This window comes from Bubalus kerabau, chromosome 16 (assembly GCF_029407905.1).
Source record: "Bubalus kerabau isolate K-KA32 ecotype Philippines breed swamp buffalo chromosome 16, PCC_UOA_SB_1v2, whole genome shotgun sequence".
Taxonomy (NCBI): domain Eukaryota; kingdom Metazoa; phylum Chordata; class Mammalia; order Artiodactyla; family Bovidae; genus Bubalus; species Bubalus kerabau.
Genome location: NC_073639.1, coordinates 67,376,082 through 67,401,160, shown reverse-complemented (window position 1 = coordinate 67,401,160; position 25,079 = coordinate 67,376,082). Strand labels below are relative to the sequence as shown.

The window sequence follows — 25,079 nt, the reverse complement described above, 5'->3', positions numbered from 1 at the left end:
AATGAATTTGCTAAGTCTTTCTTTCCTGTTAAACTTCAGCTAAGTTAATAGTTTCAAGTCACATTACTTAAAAGAAAAAAAAACACAATGATTTAATGCACATTGGAGACTAAGGTGGCAGAAGCTAAGAAATATAAGATTCAGATCCCGCCCTTTGGAATTCTCAAGTGAGATAAACAGGCCATCCTGTTGGAAAAGTCAGGGAATCCCAGGAGGTGGTGTGGGCCCTGTTCTAGGAGACGCGATGGCCTTTCAGCACCTGAGAGAACACCGAGGCCTGGAGTTGGTCCAGGAGGACACGTGTTCACTTAGCGGAATGTCTTCAGCCACTTCTATTTTTCTTCAATACCAGTCTGTCTTCACTTCACAATGGCCGCGATACAATTAGCAAAACAGGGAGGTCGGGTAGCTGTTGGATAGTGGCTGTTTACCCACAGTCCTGCTTACCGTCCTCTCCTGTGGCCGACAGTGGCTTGTCCTGGATCTCTCTGGAGGCTGCCCCACAACTAGCATCGCACATCAACATAAAGCACATTTTCTAAGCAAGCAGTCTCATGATTTGGGGCTGTGGTGGGTCTTCATTGCTGCACACAGGCTCTTTTTTCTAGTAGTGGGGGCTACTCTTCATTGAGATGTGCAGGCTTCTTATTTCTGTGGCCTCTCTTATTGTGGAGCAAGGGCTCAGAGTCGTGGTCCATGGGTTCAGTAGTTGTGGCTCACAGGCTTAGTTGCTCCGCGGCACGTGGGATCTTCTGGACTAGGGATTGAACCCGTGTCCCGTGCACTGGCAAGCAGATTCCCAACCACTGGACCACCAGGGGGTCCCCTTAAAGGTTTTTATTTTCCAACAGCCCCACGGAAGTTTCTTGTATCCTTGGAAGAACATTCAGAGCTGTCTCTGGAAGGCAGCACTGACCCCTTCAGATGGAGCCCTGGACCCCAGTGCAGGTGCCGGAGGGAGGACCAGAATAGGAGTGAAGAGTAGAAGCCAAATGGATGTTTATCTGCGTCCTCGTGCGTGCCTGGCGGATCACGCTCATTGTATGTGGGACCCACGGATGCTGCCACGTCGGGGCACTTGGAGCTCAACACACAATAACGAGAGTGGTGTTTTGGTGGGAATCCAGCTAGAGAACGTACTTTTATTCTGACCCAAATTATCTTCTGTACTTTCAGTTTTGATTAAAGTCCTTGCACTTCCTGTTCTGGACTTGAGTGCTGAGATGTGCTGGAGAAATCCCCTACGTTCCACACCACGGGGTGGCTGTGTTTCCATGCAAGCCCTTAGCCTTATTTAGACTTAATTTGAGTGCTGTTGTGCTTTGGGTTGTGTTTGATGATCGGAGGCCTGTAGCCAGTGTTTGTTTATGAGGCTCTTAACTTTATAGAAAAAGGAACTCAGTAACTGTCACCTTTATTTATAGCCCCCAGAGTCACATTATTTCAGTTCGTGCCCATGTATAAGCATTTGTTTTTCCCATGTACTGCTGTCTTGAGTGTGCAAATACTATTTTTAATTTCTATATTTACTATTAACCTCTGAAACTCCTTTCCACGTTTTTGTGTCCAGTTGTATATATCCAGTTACATAAATGCCAGTGTTTACTTTACAGAACGTGGAGGCCCTGGATCCTCGAGGTCGCACCTTGTTGCATCTTGCTGTTTCTTTGGGACATTTGGAATCTGCCAGAGTCCTGCTCCGACATAAAGCAGATGTGACAAAGGAAAATCGTGAGGGTTGGACAGGCAAGTGTACTTGCGAAATAACGTAAAGCCTTCCATTTTGGTTTCTCTCTCTGAATAAAGGTTAGCCTCAGTCCTCATTGTCTTCAGAGTCATCTTTATCTTGAGCTCTGTCTCTCTGGGGACTCGGGGCCGGGGAAGGAGCTGAGAGCCTCGGAGGCCACTGGCTTGTCTGCAGCACAATGGTCCCAATTGTGTCCTGGGTCAGGCGCCCAGGGTAGGGGGTGACTCCTCATCCAGAAAGCAGCTCTCAGTGCACCAGACATGAAGGCGAGCACCCGGTTTCCCCTGAGGAGCGTGGCGGTAACTCCAGCAAATCCATCATGACGGACAATCAGAAAGAAATGATAGGCAGCTTGAATCACCATGTGAAGAAGGAGTAGGCGGCGGGCTCTCGCTGGGTGTCTAACTAGTCCTTTCTCTGCCTTGCTTGTTTGACATGGCTGACAGTAAGGCTGGGAAGGACTCAGGAAAAGGCAACACAAAGGCGCTTTCTCACTTGCAGAGAGCCAGTCTGCAGTTCCTGGGGGACCATATTCATCCTTACCTAAAATCTAGGGCCTCCAGCCATGGACGTGTGGGCGTGACTGCCGCTGCGTGTAGCACAGCCATCCTGGAGCACCTCACCGCAGAGGTACTTGAGTTGGCGGGAAATGCGTCAGAAGACTTGAAGGTAAAGTGTATTATGCCTCGTCACTTGCAACTTGCTATTCGTGGAGATGAAGAATTGGACTCTCTGATCAAGGCTACAGTTGCTGGTGGTGATGTCAGTCCACACATCCACAAATCTCTGGGAAGAGAGGACACAGAAGACTGTCTAAAAGAAGCCTGGATTCATTATTATCTCAGGACTCTAAATACCCCTACAGCTATCCAGTGTTGGTGATTCCAGTGGACCATATCTCTGGGAATAAGACAGTTTTGCCTTTTTTGTAATTCTGTTTGAGCAAGTTGGAAGCTTAATTAACTTTCCAACAAGCCAAATTTCTGCATTCGAGTCTTAACCATGTTTAAGTGTTACTGTGGCTTCAAAGAAGCTATTGATTCTGAAGTAGTGGGTTTTGATTGAGTTGACTGTTTTTGAAAAACTGTTTGGATTTTAATTGTGATGTAGAGATTATAGTAACAAACATTTGGTTTGGCACAGATATTTTTTCTGTACCAAAAGAAAAAATGTGGTGGATAAGCTAAATAAAGGTCATATCTCACCACCCCACCCCCCACCGGCCAAAAAAAAAAAATTACAGCTGAAAATAGTATCCTTTTCCAGTGAAATCCTGGCACTTGACTTGTTTTGAGACTCTTGAGACTCCCTTGGACTTTGAGGAGATCAAACCAGTCAGTCCTAAAGGAAATCAACCCTGAATATTCATTGGAAGGACTGATGCTGAAGCTCCAATACTTTGGCCGCCTGATCGAAAAGCCAACTCGTTTGGGAAAACTCTCTGATGCTGGGAAAGATTGAGGGCAGAAAGAGAAGAGATGGCAGAAGATGAGATAGTTGATAGCATCACCGACTCAATGGACATGAATTTGAGCAAACTCCAGAAGACACTGAAGGACAGAGGAGCCTGGAGTGCTGCAGTCCATGGGATTGTGAAGAGTCAGACACAACGTAGCAACGAAACAACAACACTTGTTCTGCAAGCTCTCGTACTACTGGTCTGAGTAATTTGGGATTGACTGAAAAAGAATACACACAACCTGCCTGCCCATCTCCACAGCTGTGTGATCACACAATGAAAGCCAGCTCTGAAGACACCGTCAGGATTTCAGAGTCAGTAGTAAGAAACAGGGGGAAGAGAATAATGGCAGGTTTGCTCAAGAGGCTGAGAGTACTCTTTTCTCTGCTCAGTCAGGTAGGGGTTAAAGTAAGTAGTCATGGTCATGAAGATTGGATGGGGCTGGAGCCTCTGTCTCGCTTTAAAGAAATTGTTGGCCTTCGATCCAGAGAGATACTTTTCAAGCTGGCTTTGGAATTTGTGAGTAAGTATGAGAATACAGGGTGATCAGATTACATCTTTTTGCCTTCCAGTTTTGCACGAGGCTGTGAGCACCGGTGACCCCGAGATGGTGTACACGGTCCTTCAGCATCGGGACTTCCACAACACGTCCATGGCCCTCGAGGGAGTTCCGGAGCTGCTCCAGAAAATTCTTGAGGTAGCCATAAAAACTGCCAGCGCATCTGTGGAGTTGAATGCTGACACAGCAGCCGCAGAGTTTGACATCCTTGTGCGCCCTCCCAAACAGTTTGAAGGATTGTGAAAACGATGTATTGAATACCAAATAGCATGATTCCTTGCTTTTGCGATCTGTTAAATGTATGATGTCTTTCACAAACTATGTTTCCAGGTCATTAGACTGACTCTTTTAAGTGCTATTTAAAAGTTAGAACTAAAGACAAATGGACATCAGGCAATTAATTTGTCTAGCTGCTTGTTTTCTTAATAGTAGCATCCTGAGCTCAGGTCATCTTGGGGAAATTATAATGAACTTCGTTACTGTCTGGGGATTTTCAGGGCCTGTTGAGGCTCAGAAGTCTGTGTGCAACTCTCCTTGACACCTCTGTCGCTTCTAGCCATTAGTATTTTGTGACTTCTAATCCATTGCCTGAACTTAGAGTTACTAGCTTTGGGGCAGTTTATCTGTCTTGTGAGTAAAAGGGTATGGGCTCTGTAACACTTGGAGAAGCTTCTTAAAAGATTTTACTTCTAGGCTCTCAAGTTTGTTTTGTTTGTTTGCTTTAATATTTATTTATTCGACCTCGCCGGGTCTTAGTTGCAGCACGTGGGGTCTTCGACCTGGCACGCACGTGTTTTAGTTACAGCATGGAAACTCTTAGTTGCGGCATGTGGGATCTAGTTCCCTGACCTGGGATCAAACCCCCAGCCTCCCGCATTGAGAGTGTGGAGTCTTAGTCACTAGACCGTCAGGGAAGTCCCTCTTGGATTGTTTGGGATGATAGTTACCATTCTTCAGATAGCCTTTGTCACTTGCAGTAGCTGTCTTATTGGTCAGTCATGTGCAGTATTCCTGAGGCAGCCAGCGGTTCAGTTTTCACATCATTTATTCTCAGTTGAAGCACAGAAGTGAGCTCCCCCAAGTACTTCCAAAGATACTTGCTAGATAAATCAGCTTCCCACACTTCTTGAGAAAAATTAACAGCTCTGTTGAGAAAAGGAATAACTTTGCTGTGAGACAATCTGAGCATTCTTCTTAAAAAAATATTAACACTTAAGCTAAATCCTGCCTAAGACATTGATTTTCCACATACTGCACAGAAACCATCCATGAAATACAAGTTGTTGTATCCACTGATTTTAAAATAGATGTGTGTTTGAGTGCACAGAGATCACATAGATTTGTTTTCTTGTCTAACTCACTGTAGGAGGAACTAAAAACAACATCTGTCCATTTGACAAAGCAGAAAATGACCTATTTTACCTGGAGTCACCCCCCCCCCCCATTTTTAAATTCCATGTAGAAGACTTTTTTCACCTGTGTCGATCCATAGCCGTGAACTGCCCTGAATTATACCCTGTGTTGGAGGTTACAGACAGCCCACAAATGACCTGGTGCCCCGTGGCACCAGAGGCCATGCCTAACAGCCTGTCTTTCAACGGCGTCTCCTCACTGCGTGTCCATGTTTCTTTTCTATTGTCCCTTGGAGTGACTTTACCCATCTTTGGAATCTGGAATTTCTAGCTTTTGTCTTTTTGGGTTTCTTAAGTAGCTCTCCCAGAACCTTCTATAGGAATTCATGATGGGTCAGAAAATGATTCTAAACAGGCTTGCTGTGGTGGTGTGAAACCTCAAAAAGCCAAATTCTAGATGTTTAAGAAGAAAATGAGGGGCAAAAGTCTGAAGGGAAAACTCAATTTCCTGGGGACAGTGATGTCTCACACCCTCCTGGTTTCAGAGTGGTCTGATAAACACCCCACCCTTCCCAGCATACAGAGCCTTTTGCAGTCAAGCTCCCTGTAGAACAGGTGGGGTCCACGCTCCTTCTCCTTGCTTAGACCAGCCTGTGACCCTCACTGCTAGGAACCCAATTGAACCCTTAAATCGGATTTGACTTTTATCTCCCTCCAACCTTGTCGCCTGCAGTTAACTTTATTAACTGTCTAGACGTATTTTATAGTGAGATAAAATAACAGCCTGAATATAAAAATAGGCATTTAGTCTGATGGGTTTGCAATTTATGTTTCTTCTTATTTTCTCTGTTCTTTCTCCCTCTCCCTTTTGAACAACCCTATCAGCCCTTACTATGTGTGTTTAGCTAATGGTACCAAGGGTAATTTATTTTCTTTTATTTTTTAAGTTAATTTTTATTGGAGTATAGTCACATTTACAATGTTGTGTTAGTTTCTGATAGCAGGAGTGATTTCTTTTAAACCTTTGTCTTTCAGGCTCCGGATTTTTACGTGCAGATGAAATGGGAATTCACCAGCTGGGGTGAGTGGCTATGAGCTTGAAATTTATTTAGCTTGAATATAGGCTTATTTATTTTTTAAATCTAGGAAAGGCATAGATGAGAGTAACAGTCGCCCACAGTCCTACTTCAGCACAAGTGCTTACTGTTGTAGGTGTGTTCCTTCCAATCTTATCCCACACGCATGGGACTTTTTCTCCCAAGCATTCATCAATAGAATATATAGACAATTTTGTCTCCTCCTTTTGTTACCTGTGGCTGACATTTATCCATATTATTCATTTTTTTAAGATGTCACTTTAAAGGGGCTAAAGTCTTTAGTAAGTAGATTTATCATAATTCAGTTACTCATTTCCTTATGTAGTTCAATGTGATTCTTTTAAACTTGTTTTTCTAAGGAAGAAGATGAGATGAATATTGGAATAGCTCATTTTTTAACAAAATGGATGCATTGCTCCAAAATCTTATGTAAGGCAAATTGACTGACAGTAATTTTCCTAGATGTTCTACTTCTGTGTCTTGTAGATCAGTTAATGACAGCTTCCAGCTCCCAGAGCCTCAGCAATTTTCACTTCCAGACTTCCCTTTCAGGCACGAAGTCATATTTGCCATGAAACATTTAAACGAAGTAAAAAGTAATATGAAGGAAGAGAACTTGAGAGTCTTCTATACATCTGAGTTCTTTTTAATGAAGATAATAACCCTGAGCCCAGGTTTTGATAAAGCAGCATGTTTTAGACATCTGATCTCGTGACTCGTGGGAACGACAGGATAGTGGGTTGAGGCCGGATGGACACACACTAGCCCTGCTGGCGGCCAATAAGAGGGGTTCATCTGGGGCTGAGAACACACTTGAGAAACTGATTTAGCGTTTTCTCTGGGCAAGACATAGATCTGCAGTTTTATAAATGGCTCTAGAACTGAAAGTCCACTCTCATTCCTTAAGAATGACTTCTTGTATCATAAGCATGGGAGCCAGTTCTGTATGACTGTTGGCATCTCGCCTCTCCTGTCCTTTCAGTAAAGTCAGGGTCCTGATTTGCGGGGCCTGACTGTTCTGCCGGGCCCTCAGGCTTTTCTCAGTAGTATACATCTCTTCTCCAGTGCCCTTGGTTTCCCGAATATGCCCGAATGACGTCTGTCGCATTTGGAAAAGCGGTGCCAAACTGCGTGTGGATATCACGCTGCTGGGCTTTGAGAACATGAGCTGGATAAGAGGGAGGCGGAGTTTCATCTTTAAAGGAGAAGGTGAGTGGTTTCCCTTGTCGTCGTCACTGCTGTTGCTAAGTTCAGAGTGATTTTTCACCATCGAAATGTGTTCGTGTGTGTGTGAAAGATGATGCAGTTCAATATACGACGCTCCTTTGGTTTCACATCTTCCTTGCGCTGTACTTAGTTATGCCCTTGTTTCCGTTAACAGACAACTGGGCAGAGTTGATGGAAGTCAACCATGATGACAAAGTGGTCACCACTGAACACTTTGACCTTTCCCAGGAAATGGAACGGCTCACTCTGGACCTGATGAAACCTAAAAGCAGGGAGGTTGAGAGGCGGCTCACAAGCCCTGTCATTAACACCAGCCTTGATACTAAAAACATTGCTTTTGAAAGGTATGGATTTAAGTTCTGCATTTTCAAGTCTAATCCCATTACTGCCATCTTTATAGCATGTATACGTTAATTGGAAACTATGGGTGGATTAGAATTTTTTTTCTACTATGGCATAAGAAACACTAGTGGGCTTTAAAGTTGATCTCTGCTCCAACCAAATGGAAACCACAGCTGACATCCTCCACCATATGGCATTTTTATCACACATTGGTGAAGTCTTGGAGAAACGTCTTCATATTCTTTTATGGGCCCTTTTCTAACAGATTTTACCTGAATTTGATCTTTGTGTTTGGCAGTCCACAAGACTCCCCTTGTCCCAAACCATGGAGCTTGAGTTTCTGAGGCAGAAGCGATCCAGTATCGAATGTGGTTGGTTATTAGTCAGATTCACACTTGGCATACAGTTCAATGTGGTTCTCCCCCTTGCCCGCCCTCTGCTTCTCCATGAGGCCTAACAGTTTTGAGCAAGAGTCTGGAGGGTTTCAGTTTGATTCCAGACTTTATCTGGAGCAACCTCTGGGGAGGTCTCTGCCCCAGTTAAGCCAGGTGAGAATGGGTGTCTTCCCCAAGGGCGGCTCCGAGGCAGGGAGGGCTTTGTGAGGGGGACAGAGGCTGTCACAGCTATTAGTTAGGCTAAGAGTTTATTCCACAGATCACACTGAACCCAGGGAGTCTACATGAACCCTGAGTGTTTGCCTAGGATGTCACATCCCGCTCCCTGTAGACCAAAGCCGCATCATCTGAGCCGACACAGACAGCGTTCTCCTGGACTCAGGCTGTCTTCTCTCTTAATGAGTATATGAACTGTTCTTTTTCATCTTTCTTTCCAGTAGAAAATTTATTACTAAAACCAGGAGTCTTCTGTGTAGTCAGACGTAAGACTTAAGTGCCCCTTCCCCCTAATTTAGACCAAGCTGTGGAATTAGGGTGTGTGTTTGGTAGCAGAAGAGAAAACGTCAGGTATCTGCTGCCTTGGGAGCGATGCCCCCAAGGCAGGGTCAGTGCCCTTTCGTCAGCCTCTGGGCACCGGTCTCACCAGGTGACAGCCGCTGTCTTCCTGGGACAGCAAGCTTTAGGGACTGACCATACCTGGAAGGGTCTTGGGAAGACATCTCCAGGCTTGAGCACCTGCCTGTGCAGGATGGGAGGGCCCGCCTGCTCAGGGCTCTGCTCTGAAAGCTGGAAGACGGGAGAGCGAGGGCTGGAGGAACCTGGCGCCACTGGTGGAGCTGCTCCCTCTGCGGCTTTGAGCCAGCAGCTTCATCTTCGGGTTTCTGTTTCCTCAGCTGAAAGGAGAAAAAGAATGAATCTTGAGCTGAAATCTCAGATGTCGTGAGAAGAGCCAGTGTTCCCTCTAGTTCAGCAGCAGAGTTGCAGGGTCATTGTTTGGTCTGAAGTGTTGTTTACAGAGAGGTGATGGTTACTGGCTGTTACCCAGCAGGTAGATGGGCAATGACCGCGCCTTCCGTTTGTACTGAGTTGCATTTTGTATTCCTGTGGCCTCGGGGTTTTCAGATAGTTCAGGCTAACCCTCCTTTTGCAACTGACGGGGAGTTGCTGAAAGAGAATTTTCTGGAAAGCAGCTGCTGTTTTGGTGGGGCTCAGAATGAAATATGTACTCAGTGAGTTTCTTGTGCTTTGAGCAAGGACTTGAGCCCCTCACGAGGGTGAGGTTTGCTGGTAGAAATAGAAAAAGTGTGCTTGCCCGCTTCTTACCCAAGTGAGGTGTGAGCAAGCATTCAGCGGATTAAATTTAGCAGATGAGGGTCTGATATATTCGGATAGTCTTTTTCTTCCCTTTCTTTCTTCTCATCTGTCACTCGGAGCTCGATGTTGGCAAACATGTACTTTTCCTGCGTTCAAGTTTGGCCTTTGGGTATAGACCCTCTGTTTGCAGTCTGGATTTTTCTCTCGTCTGAAAGGTTCCTGCCCTGCCCACCTCAAACAGAACATGCCCTGGCCCCCAACCCGTGAGGCAGCCTCCGAGCCCAGCACCAGCTCAGTGGCCTTTGGGGTGCTGGTCTCATTGGAGACAGGCAGAGGGAAAATGGCCGAAGAGGAGGCTGGGTTTCCTCCTGTCATTTTCAGAGCCTCTGCACATACAGTTGATCAAGAAGTTAAAACCAGAATCTTGGTTTTAAAACAGGATGTAGATGTTGAGTTCAGGACCTAAGCTGTCAGAGAGTGGACATGGGGAAGGCGATGGAGCATCCGGGATGGCGGATGGGGCAGAGGTGGGTGAGTGAGGAACCTGGTGGTTCCCAGGGAAAAAACGTGGTTCTGATTTCTCAGCATCCACAAAGGATGCTGTGGAGCAGACTGGGTCATCCTTTGGTCCCTCAGAAGACCGGGTGCCAAAAACCCGTGATTTCTTGTGCCAGGATATCGAGTTCTTACTGAGAGACAGGAACTGAGGATCAATCGGTTCCCCCAAAGGAAGATCTGGATTTTCATTGATCACTGACGAAAAGGGGCCTTGGGTTTATTGATCAGTCAGGTGTGGTCCCTAAATGTGTTTCTGGAATGTGAATTGGAGACAGCTAGCCTGCAGGGTCATCCCTTTAGGAGCCCTCTCTTTCCTTGAGTGGGTCACATTGCACTCAGTTCAGTTCAGTTGCTCAGTCATGTTCGACTCTGCGACCCCATGGACTGCAGCATGCCGGGCTTCCCTGTCCATCACGAACTCCCGGAGCTTACTCAAACTCATGTCCATTGAGTCAGTGATACCATCCAACCATCTCATCCTCTGTTGTGCCCTTCTCCTCCTGCCTTCAATCTTTCCCAGCATCAAGGTCTTTTCCATTGAGTCAGTTCTTCACATCAGGTGGCCAAAGTATTAGAGTTTCAGCTTCAGCCTCAGTCCTTCCAATGAATATTCAGGATTGATTTCCTTTAGGATTGACTGGTTTGATCTCCTTGCTGTCCAAAGGACTCTCAAGAGTCTTCTCCAACATCACGGTTCAAAAGCATCAATTCTTCAGCAGCTCATCTTTATGGTTCAACTCACATACATACATAACTACTGGAAAACCATACCTTTGACTAGACAGACCTTTGTTGGCAAAGTAATGTCTCTGCTTTTTAATATGCTATCTAGGTTTGTCATAACTTCTCTTCCAAGGAGCAAGTGTCTGTTAATTTCATGGCTGCAGTCACCATCTGCAGTGATTTTGGAGCCCAAGAAAAGAAAGTCTGTCACTGTTTCCATTGTTTCCCCATCTATTTGGTGTGAAATGATGGGACCAGATGCCACGATCTTAGTTTTTGAATACTGAGTTTTAAACCAGCTTTTTCACTCTCCTCTTTTACTTTCATCAAGAGGCTTTTTAGTTCCTCTTCACTTTCTGCCATAAGGGTGGTGTCATCTGCATATCTGAGGCTATTGATATTTCTCCCTGCAATCTTGATTCCAGCTTGTGCTTCATCCAGCCCACCATTTCGCATGATGTACTCTGCATTTTAGTTAAACAAACAGGGTGACAGTATACAGCCTTGACATACTCCTTTCCCGATTTGGAACCAGTCTGTTGTTCCATGTCCGGTTCTAACTGTTGTTTTGACCTGCATACAGATTTCTCAGGAGGCAGGTCAGGTGGTCAGCTATTCCCATCTCTTTAAGAATGTTCCACAGTTTGTTATGATCCACACTGTCAGAGGCTTAGTCAATAAAGCAGAAGTAGATGTTTATCTGGAACTCGCTTGCTTTTTCTGTGATCCAACGGATGTTGGCAATTTGATCTCTGATTCCTTTGCCTTTTCCAAATCCAGCTTGAACATTTGGAAGTTCTCAGTTCACATACTCTTGGAGCCTCACTTGGAGAATTTTGAGCATTACTTTGCTAGCATGTGAGATGAGTGCAATTGTGCAGTAGTTTGAGCATTCTTTGGCATTGTGTTTCTTTGGGATTGGGATGAAAACTGACCTTTTGCAGTCCGGTGGCCACTGCTGAGTTTTCCAGATTTGCTGGCATATTGAGTGCAGCACTTTCACAGCATCATCTTTTAGGATTTGAAATAGCTCAACTGGAATTCCATCACCTCCACTAGCTTTGTTTGTAATGATGCTTCCATGAGGCCCACTTGACTTCACATTCCAGGATGTCTGGCTCTAGGTGAGTGATCACACCTTCGTGGTTATCTGGGTCATGAAGATCTTTTTTGTATAGTTGTTTGTATTTTTGCCACCTCTTCTTAATACCTTCTGCTTCTGTTAGGTCCATACCATTTCTGTCCTTTATTGTGCCCATCTTTGCATGAAATATTCCCTTGGTGTCTCTAATTTTCTTGAAGAGATCTCTAGTCATTCCCATTCTGCTGTTTTCCTCTATTTTTTTGCATTGATCACTGAGGAAGGCTTTCTTATCTCTCCTTGCTATTCTTTGGAACTCTGAATTTAGATGGGTATATCTTTTCCTTTTCTCCTTTGCCTTTCACTTCTCTTCTTTTCTCAGCAATTTGTAAGTCCTCAGACAACCATTTTGCCTTCTTGCATTTCTTTTTCTTAGGGATGGTCTTGATCATTGCCTCCTGTACAATATCAAGAACCTCCATAGTTCTTCAGGCATTCTGTCTATTAGATCTAATCCCTTGAATCTATTTGTCAGTTCTACTGTATAATTCTAAGCGATTTGATTTAGGTCATACCTGAATGGTCTAGTGGTTTTCCCTACTTTCTTCAATGTAAGTCTGAATTTTACTTAAGGAGTGTCATGATCTGCGCCACAGTCGGCTCCCGGTCTTGTTTTTGCTGACTGATGTTGCACTAATGGTGGATAATGAATAGGGAAACTAAGGCTCTGGCCCCTCCTTTCTGTGATGGACTATAATACACACCTGAAACTCCTTCTTCCCAGCCTGGACTAATTTCTTTGACCAGATCTCATCAGAAGAAAAGCAGACTGTTTGGAAAAACAGGGTGCAGGTCACCCCCTCCCTGCCACCTGTGTGTGCCCTGCGTCACCCAGGGTCGGGGCGGCAGGCAGGCCCAAGTGCAGCAGTCGCAAGGAGCTGGGATGTGATATCCTAGACAAAGGGGCCATCTGGGCAGGGCTCCCCGGGGCGTGGGAGCGTTTCCCAGAGTGAGCTGCCTTGAAAACGATCCACAGCCTCTTGGCTGCTTTCGGTTCCTAAATGTGTTTTTTTCCAGGCGTATACTGAGTGGAGTAACGAGGGGTTCAGGCACTTAACCAAGGCTGCAGCTGCTGCCGAAGTGCTGACTGCTTTAAAGCAGCTCCAACGGAGCTGGACTCAAGGGCTAGGCTAAAAGCCACTTGAGACATGGTTCCCACCACTGCTGCACCAAACCAGACACAGAGCGTGCCTCCCAAGCCTTTTTACTGGTGCTCACGGCTTCTGCACACAGCTCCCCACAGCCATGAGTTCCCGCCCCACCCGCTTTCTCCTTCCCGAGGAGCAGGATGGCCTGTGCCTCACGGATCTAAGAATTCCTAGGCTGAGATATGGCTGCTCAAGGGGCTGGAGCTGCCGACCCTGTCAGTGCCCGTGGTCGGGATGACCTAGGAAAGGCTCCCCCACCTAGCGGCGAGCCCTTGGCTGCTGGCCATCTGCGCTCACGCCTCTGAGGCAGCTGTCCCATGCGTGCCACCACCTTTTGTCGCCTCTGCTGGCAGCTTTTGTCACGAAGCCAAGAGGGGAGGCTTTCTCTGCCAAGGGGACTAGGCAAATTGATGAATAACTGCGGGAGGGGGTGCGGGGAGCTGTTTGAGCCATCTGTCATTAGCAACATCCTTCCGTGGACAGAGGGACCCTTATTTCCAAGTGTCCTTCGCTCACTTAAGCTGGGGGAAGAAAACCTGTAAAGGCTGCAGGGATGAATCTGAATGGCATATTGTACATGTGGAAATTTGTGGTGTTCACTTTTTATCAGAACTAAATCCGGATTCTGGGGCTGGAGGACAGATAAAGCAGAAGTTGTTAATGGTTACGAAGCAAAGGTAAAAGGACACTCTTAAAATAAGATTTCATATGGCTCTTTAGCTTCTATGCAAATGAGGGGTCTGTTCAGACTTTGTCATGCATCTGTGCTGAGGAGGTGCTCTGGGAAATAAGTTCTGTCTAGCATGTCTCTTCCTTGGATTTGTATCTTATTTGACTTGCAGAAGGTGAACTAGCACATCCCAAGGAGGTCTCTAGTTAGGCCAAAGAGAAACTGCTGTAGAGAAATGAGTCCCAGTATCAGTTGTCCTGGTGAGAGTGACAATTTTTTTCTTTAAAAACAAAAGGAAAAGAAAGGACTAGACTTAACATGCTTGTTCATTTTTTTTTTTCTTTTTTAATCACCTGAGTAGGTTTAAAAAATATATATGGCAAAATAGCTTTTAGGAGTCTCCCAATATTCTTAGTCAACCCCATTGTAAACCAGTAGGCGCCCAGCCCACTCACATGACGTCAGTGAATTTAGAACACAGCTGTCAGAGTGCAGACGACAGTTGCTCGAGTCATCTGGCATTTTGTCAACTGGGAAGCTGTCTCTTGGCCTCCCGCTAGGCCTGCAGTACAGCGGGGGTTAATGGCTCACAGCCACGCTGCCAGGAGCAGCAGGGTCCTCTGGTGACCTCTTGAGTGCGCAAGGAAGGCTTACGTCACACTCAGCGAGATGCACTTAGAAGTGCTGCGTGTGTTCCCTGAATCTTTGAACACTGGGAATCCAGTGTTAGGCATCCTCAGTTAATTCTCTGTGAACCATAACATTTAACTTTTCAGACCCAGTGTTCCTTAGTCAACCTTGAAAACAAGAGCATTGACCCTGGCAGTTAAAATAATTTGGGGTCAATAAACAGAATACCTTTTAAGCAGTGGCTTGCTGGTTTTCTCTTAATCTTACTGGTGTGGAGAACCTTGTGTTCCTTCCGTTTTCCTTCTGCCCCAGCAGATGGCTGTCTGGGTCAGTCCTGGTATAAGATTACCAAAAATCAGTCCAGGGACACGACACAGGTTCAGTTCCCTTAGGAGAAGTTCAGCTGGGAGGTCTACACTGCAGGCCCCTCTTTGAGAGGGTTTGGCAACACGAAGGGCAAGTAGGCAGGAGCAGCCTGTCCCTGTCAACTCCTCAGGGGTAATGAAAGATGTCAGGGATGCAGAGTAACTACTGAGACACTTCTAAGTTGGTAGCTGTTGTATATTCTCTGAAGAGTCCTAATGAATGTTTAACCATTTCTCATTTTTTATTTTGCTGGATTTTTTTTTTTGGCTTTATTTTGTTTTGGCTTCAGCATTCTTGCTCTTGCTATTGCTTATCTGTTGAATTTTGATTCCCCATGTCACTGTTTCCTTTTGCACACACCTCTCAAGGTTTACACGGTGAACAATGTCAGTGTGATCACCAAAATACGGACAGAACATCTGACCGAGGAAGAAAAAAAGAGATATAAAGGTAATCTCTTCCCTTCTCTCTGCCCCCGCCCCGCCCCATTTCTAGCCTACAGCACACCTTCGTCGGCTGTGTTAAACTTGGGGGTCAATGTGATGGGGTCATGCCATCCGAATTTCCTCCTTATAAATTTCTCCCTCGTCTGACTCACTCCTGGTGGCACTTCCCTGTAGTTGGCATCAGCTGTAATTAAAGCCATTCACAAGGCCTTGCTGATGTTTTATGAAGAACAGTTGTTGAAGTCAAGTCGAAAAAGTAGATAAAGATATTGAAGAGTATTTATCACTGAAGTGAGTTAGTGCAAAGCATCATGGTGGGAGATTCAGACAGGACTTGGGCTCTGAACCAAAACGTGGCCAGCATGTGGCCGCCTTATCTCAGCTCGCTGAGGCCAGTGGGGCCTTGTGAGGTTACCTACCCACTCTGTGCCATGGTCACCTCAGCTACCAGACCTGCCTTAAGAGTCATTGCGAGGATGAGATGAGTTGTTGCACATTGGAGACCAGGGCCTGCAGCACGCGGTAAGCATGCAATCACTGTTAACTCCCTCGTCCACTACTATTCCCTTCAGTCCAGTTCGACAGATGAGGAAGCTAAGGCCTCAGTCACACAAGAGGTGACCCACAAGGTACAGTTGGAATCAGATCTGGCTCATTCCTAAATCTAAACTCTTTGTAGTAATTCTGATTGAATTCTTAAAACTCTGTTCATCGAGCTTAGAGACCTTAATAAAAGTGTCATAGAAATACTCAGTCACTCAATCGTATCTGAGTCTCTGCAACCCCATGAACTATTGCCCCACCAGGCTCCTCTGTCTGTGGTATTTCCCAGGCAAGAATACTGGAGTAGGTTGCCATTTCCTCCTCCAGGGGATCTTTCTGACCCAGAGATCGAACCCAGGTCTCCTGCATTGGCAGGTCGATTCTTTACCACTGAGCAACCTGGGAAGCCCCCAGAAAGAATGTTAGCTGATGGTTATTAGAGATGATTTTATTGGCCTGTTCATGGATGGATTTCCTAATGCATGATGGAGAAATGTGAAGGTAGAACAGGAATCTTTTTCTATAATCATAAGTAAAGTCAAATAAATTTCCCCCCTCTGTAGCCGACAGGAACCCACTGGAATCGCTGCTCGGGACTGTGGAACACCAGTTTGGTGCTCAAGGGGTAAGTCAAAGCATGATTTCCAGCATGGTTTAACAGGAGATGACTTTTCTGTGCTTCTGGTGGAATTTCCTGCATCCTGAGCAGGCCACTTTATTTGAAAAAGCTTAAGAGCACTCCCCAGCTGGAATCGGAGATGTTCTTTTGGAAGAGAATCAGATGAGTAAGTCTTGGAAAAGAAAAGATTTTAGATGCAGATAGTGAGCATAGGAATCAGGTGCTTTCTCTTGCATCTGTTTTAAACTGGGACCTGTCTATAAAAATGGGACCGGAAAAAAAAAAAAAAAGGATTCGGGACTTTATATTTTAATAGAGCACCTTAACAAACATTTTCTGACTCAGTCCTCACAATAACCGTGTGAAATTTGCTGCTGCGGATGTCACTGAGGGTCTGAAAAATGAAGTGACCTTTCCAGTGTCACAGGCTAGAGAAGGACAGAGCTGGAACCTGATCTTCAAATCTTCAAATCCCATGAACTGTAGCCCACCAGGCTCCTCCATCCATGGGATTTTCAGGCAAGAATACTGGAGTGGGTTGCCATTTCCTCCTCCAGGGGATCTTCCTGACCCAGGGACTGAACCCTGGGTTCAGTCTGAAGATATGCTTTCAGATATTTCTGTCTATATCTCTTTTCTTTTTCCTTTCTCTAATCAGGAGGTAAAAAGGCAGAGGAGATTGGAGAAATGATTTGAAATGGAGAAATCCTTTAGGCTTGGCCATGTAGTTTGGTAATAGGTTTGTAGGTGTTCTGTGCAGTAACTTAATTAAAAAAAAAAAAGTTAATGACCAGAACTTCCTGCTCTGTAGCTGGTTAACACAGCCACCTCAGAGGCTGGGTGCCATAGACCTCCACTTGCCAGCAGCATTGGCATTTCTGACTCCCCTGAGTTCTGGCTCGGCAGGACCTCACGACAGAGTGTGCCACGGCCCACAACCCCACAGCCATCACGCCTGACGAGTACTTCAACGAAGAGTTCGATCTGAAAGACAGGGACATCGGAAGGCCGAAGGAGCTGACGATTAGGACGCAAAAGTAAGACGGACTCAGTGGTCATTTTCAACTTACAGATTCTTATTTGTTTGAGAAGTTGTGCTGTTTCCCATGTCATGGTTCTTCCAGCCCCTCCCTTGAAAAATAATTTCAAATTACTGGGATTTCCCTGGCAGTCCCTTTGGTTAATAAGACTTCTTGCCCTGCTACTTCAGGGGGCACAAGTTCCCCTGGTTGGGGAATTGAGATCCCGCATTCCGAGTGACCCCCCCAAAAAATTAAAATCACTTTATCTGATGAAAGCCGACAGTAAATTTCCCATCTTATTATTAGCCCTTCTCCAAATAGAATATAGACTGGATATAAGAATTCCTTTTTTGTTTTTAACTGCCGACAAGCCTCAACTGATCAAATGAAATGGTTTCCCCCAGCTACCAATACTCTCTGCTTGCTATCGATTAAGGCTTGTGGCGCAGGTCGTTTGCCCCCAGTTGCCCTGATTTCGGGGTGAGGCAAGTTCTTTGTGGCTCTCATCCCTTCCCAGCTCTGACGCAGGGGATGTGAGATAACTGGGGAGACTGTGGCTTAGGGAACTGGGCATTGTCTAGGCTACTGCAGAGGAATTGCGCAGTGTCCCCGTCTCCGGGAGCCGGCCTCAGTTGGTCTCATCTCACCCAATCCGGCAGGTTTAAAGCAACTCTGTGGATGTGTGAGGAGTTCCCGCTGTCCCTGGTAGAGCAGGTGGTCCCCATCATTGACCTGATGGCCCGCACCAGCGCTCATTTTGCCCGGCTGAGAGACTTCATCAAACTGGAATTCCCGCCCGGATTTCCCATCAAAATAGGTACCATTCAGTCAAGCAGAGGAGCACCCGACAAGGGACTTAATGGGAGAGGGCAGACTTGTCCTCGAGTTCAGTGTGATTTACAGAAGTGTCCTGGTTCTTAGTTCATTTTGCACATCAAAATTAGGAATTTCCCCAGCCATCAGTGCTGCTTAAAGATGATGCTGACAGATGACAAAGGCACAAAAGGGGACACATGCCTTGTTTTAAGATCAAACCTTACTGAAGTGAAACTTCAAATTAGACTTACTATTTGAAGAAGACAGTTGACACTAAGATCCTCTGATACAGTAATATGTTTTAGGGTTTGAATAGGAGAAGGCAGTGGCAACCCACTCCAGTACTCTTGCCTGGAAAATCCCATGGACGGAGGAGCCTGGTGGGCTGCAGTCCATGGGGTCGCTAAGAGTCAGACATGACTGAGCGACTTCACTTTCACTTTTCACTTTCATGCATTGGAGAAGGCAATGGCAGCCCACTCCAGTATTCTTGCCTGGAGAATCCCAGGGACGGCAGAACTGGTGGGCTGCCGTCTATGGGGTCACACAGTCGGACACAACTGAAGTGACTTAGCAGTAGCAGCAGCAGGGCTTGAATTAGTGCGCATGGTACCACATATAATACAAAATTGCTTGTGAAGAATTTACCTTTTGGATAGTTATATATTCATAACACTTGAAACCTGGCTCGATCACTTCCTGTGATCTAGAAGAAGTCACTTAACCTCTCTTTATCTCAGTCTTCCTGTATGAATATTGGGAAAGGGTTGTTTTGATTAAATGAAATCATACTTATAGAAAGTACTTAGCATGGTACCAGCATCGTAAGTGCTCAGTAAGTGGTGGCTGTTATTCTTCTGGATAAAGTTTATTTATAAAAGCTTTTATTTTGTTAGAAATTCCCTTGTTTCATGTCTTAAATGCACGGATTACATTTGGAAATGTTAATGGCTGCAGCACTGCTGAAGAAACTGTATCTCCACATGTGGAAGGGACCCAGCCTGATTCAGGTAAAAAAAAAAGTTGGATTTTGTGGTTTAAAAAAAAATTCATACATTTAATCATTATACTGAGTATTCAGTTTGAAATTAGAGTATGTTATGAAGTTGATTTCTGTCCTGAATGAAAGAAAATTTTAGATTTAGTTTCGATTAAGTAAAACAAAAAATTTGTAGGAATGTATGAATATGACCCCTCTTGAATTAAAAAGACAGCCTATCTTAAAAAACAACTTTACTGAGGTGTGACATGTAATCACATCCTCCCATTTTAAATGTGACAGTTCATTGCATTTTGACAAATGTGTACAAACCCATGTGACCATCACTACAGGCAAGATACAGAACATTTCCATTAACTCCCCCTAATTTCCTCAGGCTCCTTTGCCATCAGTCCCATTCAGATGTTGGATGCTGTTGTAAATGGATTTGTTTCTTAGTTTTATTTTCTAGTTTACTCACTTATACTGAAACTTAATTGGATTTTTTTCAGTTTTCTTTTTTATTATGGTACAATAGTGTTCTGTGTCTTAGGCTAGTTGAAGGATATGCAGGCCTTTGTTTTTATTATTATCACTTTTGAGTTTACAGGTGTATTATATACTCTTTTATATGTTTACTATTTTTCATAATAATAAAGGAAAACATAAAGACATTGGTGTGATTGTGTGTATATCTACACACACACATCACATTCCTCAGAGGACATACAAGTAAACACTGGTTACCTCTGGCATTTGGAAATAGCAGACAGGGTGTAGGGAGAGAGATCTTCACTTTTAATTTTGCAGTCTTGTGTTTTTTGTTTTTTTTTTTTTTGGTGATTATGCATTATATTACTAAAAAAAAAAGTCAAGGCAAAAAGGAAAAAAAAAACAACAGTATTCTGGTACTTTTCCCTGTCGAGGTTATTCTTCTTCGAAATCTCTCTCACCTAGCAGCAAATCTTGATATTAATCATTTTAATTTAAAAAATTTTTATAAAAGTTGAAGTGGAAATTTATTCTGCTAACTCAGGCACTGGACTGTCACCTTCTGTGTTACAGCTGCCCCTCTCACAAACTTCGAGGTTGATCAGTCTGTGTTTGAAATCCCGGAGTCTTACCACGTTCAAGACAACGGCAGAAACGTGCATCTGCAGGATGAAGATTACGAGATAATGCAGTTTGCCATCCAGCAGAGCTTACTGGAGTCCAGCCGAAGCCAGGTACATGTATCAGAACCAATGGCAGAGCTGGGAAGGTTTTACCCTCCCGTTTGGCCCCAATCTTTGGTTCTAAATGACAAGTTTGGCATATTTGTGGTATTTACCTAGATTATATTTTATGTCCCTGGTCTTTTATGAAATCTTCTTATATAAGACCACATGCGTAGCCCCAGTCAGCATCATTTATAGGATGTTCCCTGCCAGACTTGGTGGCTTCCTGCTCTACAAGAGTGGGGTCTGCTTCTGCCCTTTGGTGTGGTCCTAGGCTCCTGCTATCCACTGCTTTCCTCACATCATTCATCCAGCAGATGTTTGCACAGTGCCTGCTTTGTGCCAGGTGCTGGGAGGTTCCGTGGTGAAGCAGCCCCAGTGCCTGCCTTCACAGAGCCACTAAGCTTTGAGAACGGTGCCCACACTCCAGTGTCCTCCCAGCCGAGGTTTTTCACATTCTTGCTTTTTGTGGAGTCTCAGAGCTTGGTAGCATGAGCCCTCCCTCCCATGGACCCATTCTTAGAGCCATTTTGTTTTCTGAGGCTGCTGGACCAAGGGCCAGACCCCAGTGCTGGCATGTTCCCGAGAGGCTTCCCTCCCCTCACCCTCACCGTCAATCCAGTGTGCCTTTCCTTTCCCCATTCTAAGTGAGCTTATTTCTCCCCAACAGCTCCATCAACCTTGACCATACATTTTGAAAAGAGGAGTAGCCAAAGATGACCAATAATGAGTTACGTATTCTGGTCTTGCTCTGTTCATTTAAACTTTGCCTAAGGCTGAGTAGTTTTTAATAGATTGGTTTGATATCAAGTAAGGGAAACTGGGAGCTGTCAGTCAGGGTAGCGGACCCTGTACTACCTGACGTTTGGGTGTTACTTTAGAAATAATCCCGGTCCCTGTTAGTTTTTCACCCAGCACCGATGATAATGGACTTGAAATACTGTTAACCTTGTTCTTGCTGCTTTCATTTTGTTGTCAGTACAACACTTTATTCCTTCTAAGGGGTATTCACATGCATCCATTTGTCTTTCCTAGGAGCTTTCAGGACCAGCTTCTAATGGAGGGATCAACCAGGCACATGCCTACGACGCCCAGTATGAAAGGTGATTGACCTGACTCTTGATTAACCCGAGGTTGGTACAGGTGCCTAGGACACGCAGCAGCAGGCCTGGTGGGAGAGACTTGATAAAATGTTGGCTCTCCTGCTTCCTTTGTGGCAGTTCCTCATTGAATTAGCTCTAAGCTCACGGTGGCTGAGCTTCCAGGAACTGGTGATAGAATTGCTGACCAGTTCCTCTACCAGTGTCATGGGCAGAAAGGCACCCCGTAAATGTTTTCTGATCTTCTGCGAAGAATGTAATATGATCACAGAAGGGTTAAGTTGCCCTTAGTGGGAAGTTTATACAATTTCCCCCACTGGGGATCAAAGCTACGCCCTTGGCAATGAAACCTTGGAGTCCTAACCACCGGACCACTGGAGAGCTGCCAGATTATCCGTTTGATGAGGAGTTAACCTGGAAAGACTCATTTTATGGAGCATCTTCCTATAATCTGGGCACATATGAGAACCTGTTGAAGAAGTTGGGATTCGCTTTAAAATAGATCCGAGTTCAATTCTTAGCCCTGCCCTTAGAGGCTGGGTAATCTCGGGCAGGTGTGTACCAGCACCCAGCACCTGCATCCCTAGTTAGGTGAGATTGATGGCCTCATGCATACTGAATGGACAAGAAGCGCCTGGCACGGAGGGCACTGGGTCCCGGGCTAAGAAGCATGGGTGTTGCTGGCCCGCGGGGGTGACTGTTTCTTCCCCTCTGTGCTTCTAACGCAGGGCCATCCAGGAGAGCCTCCTCAGCAGCTCCGAAGGCCTGGGCTCCAGCACCTCCAGTGAGACCAGCCGCTTTGACAGCGACCTGCAGCTGGCCATGGAGCTCTCCGCCAAAGAGCTGGAGGAGCGCGAGCTGCGGCTGCGCGAGGAGGAGGCGGAGCTGCAGCAAGTCCTCCAGTTGTCACTCACCGAGAAATAGGCCCGCCTGCCTCCCGCCCCGTCTGCGCTCCCGGCCGAGGGACTGCGCCTGCGCGGGACTGCACCTCACACGGGTGCAGCAGAAGGCAGCTGTCCCCTGCTTTCTGCAGAGGTGCAGAGCCGGGGCTCCTCCGGGCCCACCCGCCACGCTCCCCGGTGAAGGGCCTGGGGTCCCGCCGCCCCTGCGCTCCAGGCATCAGGGGAGGAGAGAGCATCGTCACTTTCCATTAGCTCTGTTGGCTTGCAGGTCACGTTTTTTACTTACCAGCTTTAGATACAAACCCAGTCCCTCCTCCCACTGCCCCTCCCCCCAGGTTTGTAGATTAATTTTTATCAAGGAGTGATGATGAGTTCTTGCAGAGTCGGGTGCTTTTATAGAGGAGAGGAGCAGCCTTTGCAGAGCGTGGTGTATGAGGACCTAGGAGACACTTCTTTACAGTTCACCAAAGAAATGGATCACCTGTGCCGATCTGCTCTTTAATTTTTACCTTTGTACAGGGTTTCCAGGGCACCCTCACTGTTCCTAAGCCACCCCCACCTTATTCCAACCCTCCCACCCAGCTGAAGAGGAGATAAGTACAGGATCTATTTTAGATTTAGGGTTAACTATTTGCATCAAATTAAGATACACAGATGACAACGGAAGTTGCCTTAGCCTTAAAAATTACTGATAGTTTCAAACCACCTCACTCCTCTTCTTGTCAAGGAGGGGCCTGATTTGAATTTGTAAAGGCAGTTCCTTTGAGAGCAGGATCCTCCAGGCTAAACCCAAGGCAGCTAATCCTGACCCTGAAGGAGCAGCTAGGACAGCCCAAGGCTTGTTCTTGAAGTGGGCAGGCTGGCCAAAGGATCACCAAAGCAGGGGTGTGTTCCACGCCTTCTCTGGTGAGAGGTCTCCACCCAGAGGCCTGGGAAGACCCCACCACGTGCCCTGGGCACACTGAGAGGAAGGGGTGGGCTTGAAACGAGCAAGGGAGCTACAGACAGAACTCAGTGGCTCTGTACTCAAAAGGGAAAATGGTGAATCCACCTTGCTTTTTAGAGTTCAAATCAACATCTTTCTGGATAAATATATTTTTTAACAGAATCTTTTTATTATTTTTAAAAGAGATAAAAACGACTGCTCCCATCTGTAGCAATACAAGGTTATACATTTTAACCAGATTTTCTCAGGCCCTTTTTGGGATACCTTTAGTAGTTAACTATTTTGTCTAACCCTCCTGTAAATTTAACCATTGCACAACGTAAGAGGACCCTGGGGAATGCGGCCGAGGGCACCGTCACTCCAGCCCGGCCCATGGATTCATTCCCACAGGCTGCACTGAAGTCCCCCAGTTAACAACATACTCCTCTGTTCTGCGTCCGTTACCTGCCTGTTGCACTGCTTTGGGGATGGGAAGGGAAACCGAAGCCCCCGTTCCAGTAAACGGCCGTGTGTACAGTTAACTGTTGCCAGCGAGACGTGCCCGGTCACAAAGAACTGGACTTCTGATTCCATGTGACCATCTGCCTTTCTCTTCATGGTCTGACCAAAATTCCTTCTCTGCACACAAGGCCAGTATATGCAGCATCACATCTGTCTCAGACACAAGCCTGGCGTTTTGTTTACTTAGCCTTTACCTCCAGCAAAGACGCGTCTTGGGAATGGCTGCATTTAGGCCATGTGTTTACTCACCGAGGTGAACAGAGGTAATTTCTGTGTTCGCATTCCATTGTTCTGCTTTCCACGTCTTTGACTTTCTCCCTAGGAAGTCAGTTAAAAAGGGACTGAGCCTTGTATCACCATCACAGCGTTTTCCATATATGTGTTCACTCTCAAAATACAAATAAAGACAGCTTTCTTAGAGGGTGCTCGTACAATACTCTGAATGCTTTAAAGGCTTTTTTTTCTCTCTCCACATTTTTGTAGTCCCCTCCTGTTGTGTGTGTTATTGGAACATTAGAACGCCTCCCAGTCCTCAGTCGTGTGTGACTAAGGTTTCCTCACAAACGCAGATGACCTCAAAGAAGATACGTTGCACTATGGCAATTTCAAATGGCTGTGGTGCCCTGAGTGATGGAGTTGGCCTCCCTCCCCAGGTGGCGCTGGTGGGAAAGAAGCCGTCTGCCAGTGCCATGACTGATGGAGTTTTTAAAGTCCAAGCTAGACCCATGTCCAGATCTCTGTTCGTTTCCGAGGCAAACCATGCAATAGCACAGTAATCCAAGTCTATGCCCTGACCAGTAATGCTGAAGAAGCTGAAATTGAACGGTTCTATGAAAACCTACAAGACCGTCTAGAACTAACACCCAAAAAAGATGTCCTTTTCATTATACGGGACCGGAATGCAAAAGTAGGAAGTCAAGAAATACGTGGAGTACAGGCAAATTTGGCCTTGGAGTACAGAATGAAGCAGGGCAAAGGCTAACAGAGTTTTGCCAAGAGAATGCACTGGTCATAGTAAACACTGGATTCCAACAACACAAGAGAAGACTCTACACATAGACATCACCAGACGGTCAACACCGAAATCAGATTGATTATATTCTTTGCAGCCAAAGATGGAGAAGCTCTATACAGTCGGCAAAAAACAAGACCAGGAGCTGACTGGCTCAGATCATGAACTCCTTATGGCCAAATTCAGACTTAAATTGAAGAAAGTAGGGAAAACCATTAGACCATTCAGGTATAACCTAAATCAAATCC

The 25,079-nt window shown here is 45.7% G+C and overlaps 2 protein-coding genes across 3 annotated transcripts in view; both read left to right on the top strand.

The window, feature by feature from the left end:
* The window catches only part of ANKRD13A (ankyrin repeat domain 13A), a 34,745-nt gene extending 10,490 nt beyond the window's left edge, over positions 1-24,255 (top strand). For both annotated transcript variants that reach the window (XM_055551017.1, XM_055551018.1), the window contains exons 2-15: positions 1,614-1,746; positions 3,779-3,903; positions 6,153-6,198; positions 7,280-7,423; positions 7,596-7,785; positions 13,673-13,739; positions 15,097-15,178; positions 16,281-16,342; positions 17,243-17,373; positions 18,018-18,175; positions 19,071-19,184; positions 20,219-20,379; positions 21,406-21,473; positions 22,199-24,255. In XM_055551017.1, the coding sequence (XP_055406992.1) occupies positions 1,614-1,746; positions 3,779-3,903; positions 6,153-6,198; positions 7,280-7,423; positions 7,596-7,785; positions 13,673-13,739; positions 15,097-15,178; positions 16,281-16,342; positions 17,243-17,373; positions 18,018-18,175; positions 19,071-19,184; positions 20,219-20,379; positions 21,406-21,473; positions 22,199-22,394 (1,677 nt within the window). In that variant the 3' untranslated portion in view covers positions 22,395-24,255. The remainder of the gene's footprint in view (positions 1-1,613; positions 1,747-3,778; positions 3,904-6,152; positions 6,199-7,279; positions 7,424-7,595; positions 7,786-13,672; positions 13,740-15,096; positions 15,179-16,280; positions 16,343-17,242; positions 17,374-18,017; positions 18,176-19,070; positions 19,185-20,218; positions 20,380-21,405; positions 21,474-22,198) is intronic.
* On the top strand, positions 1,824-3,757 carry LOC129630407 (histone H2A.Z-like). Its single transcript, XM_055551019.1, has one exon. It carries the CDS (start codon positions 2,183-2,185, stop codon positions 2,627-2,629), a length of 447 nt encoding a protein of 148 aa, XP_055406994.1. The 5' UTR covers positions 1,824-2,182; the 3' UTR covers positions 2,630-3,757.
* Positions 24,256-25,079: the final 824 nt, after the last annotated feature.

Excerpts from the sequence above, each read along its gene's own strand:
- LOC129630407 (XM_055551019.1), top strand. The coding sequence starts at position 2,183 with ATGGCTGACAGTAAGGCTGGGAAGGACTCAGGAAAAGGCAACACAAAG.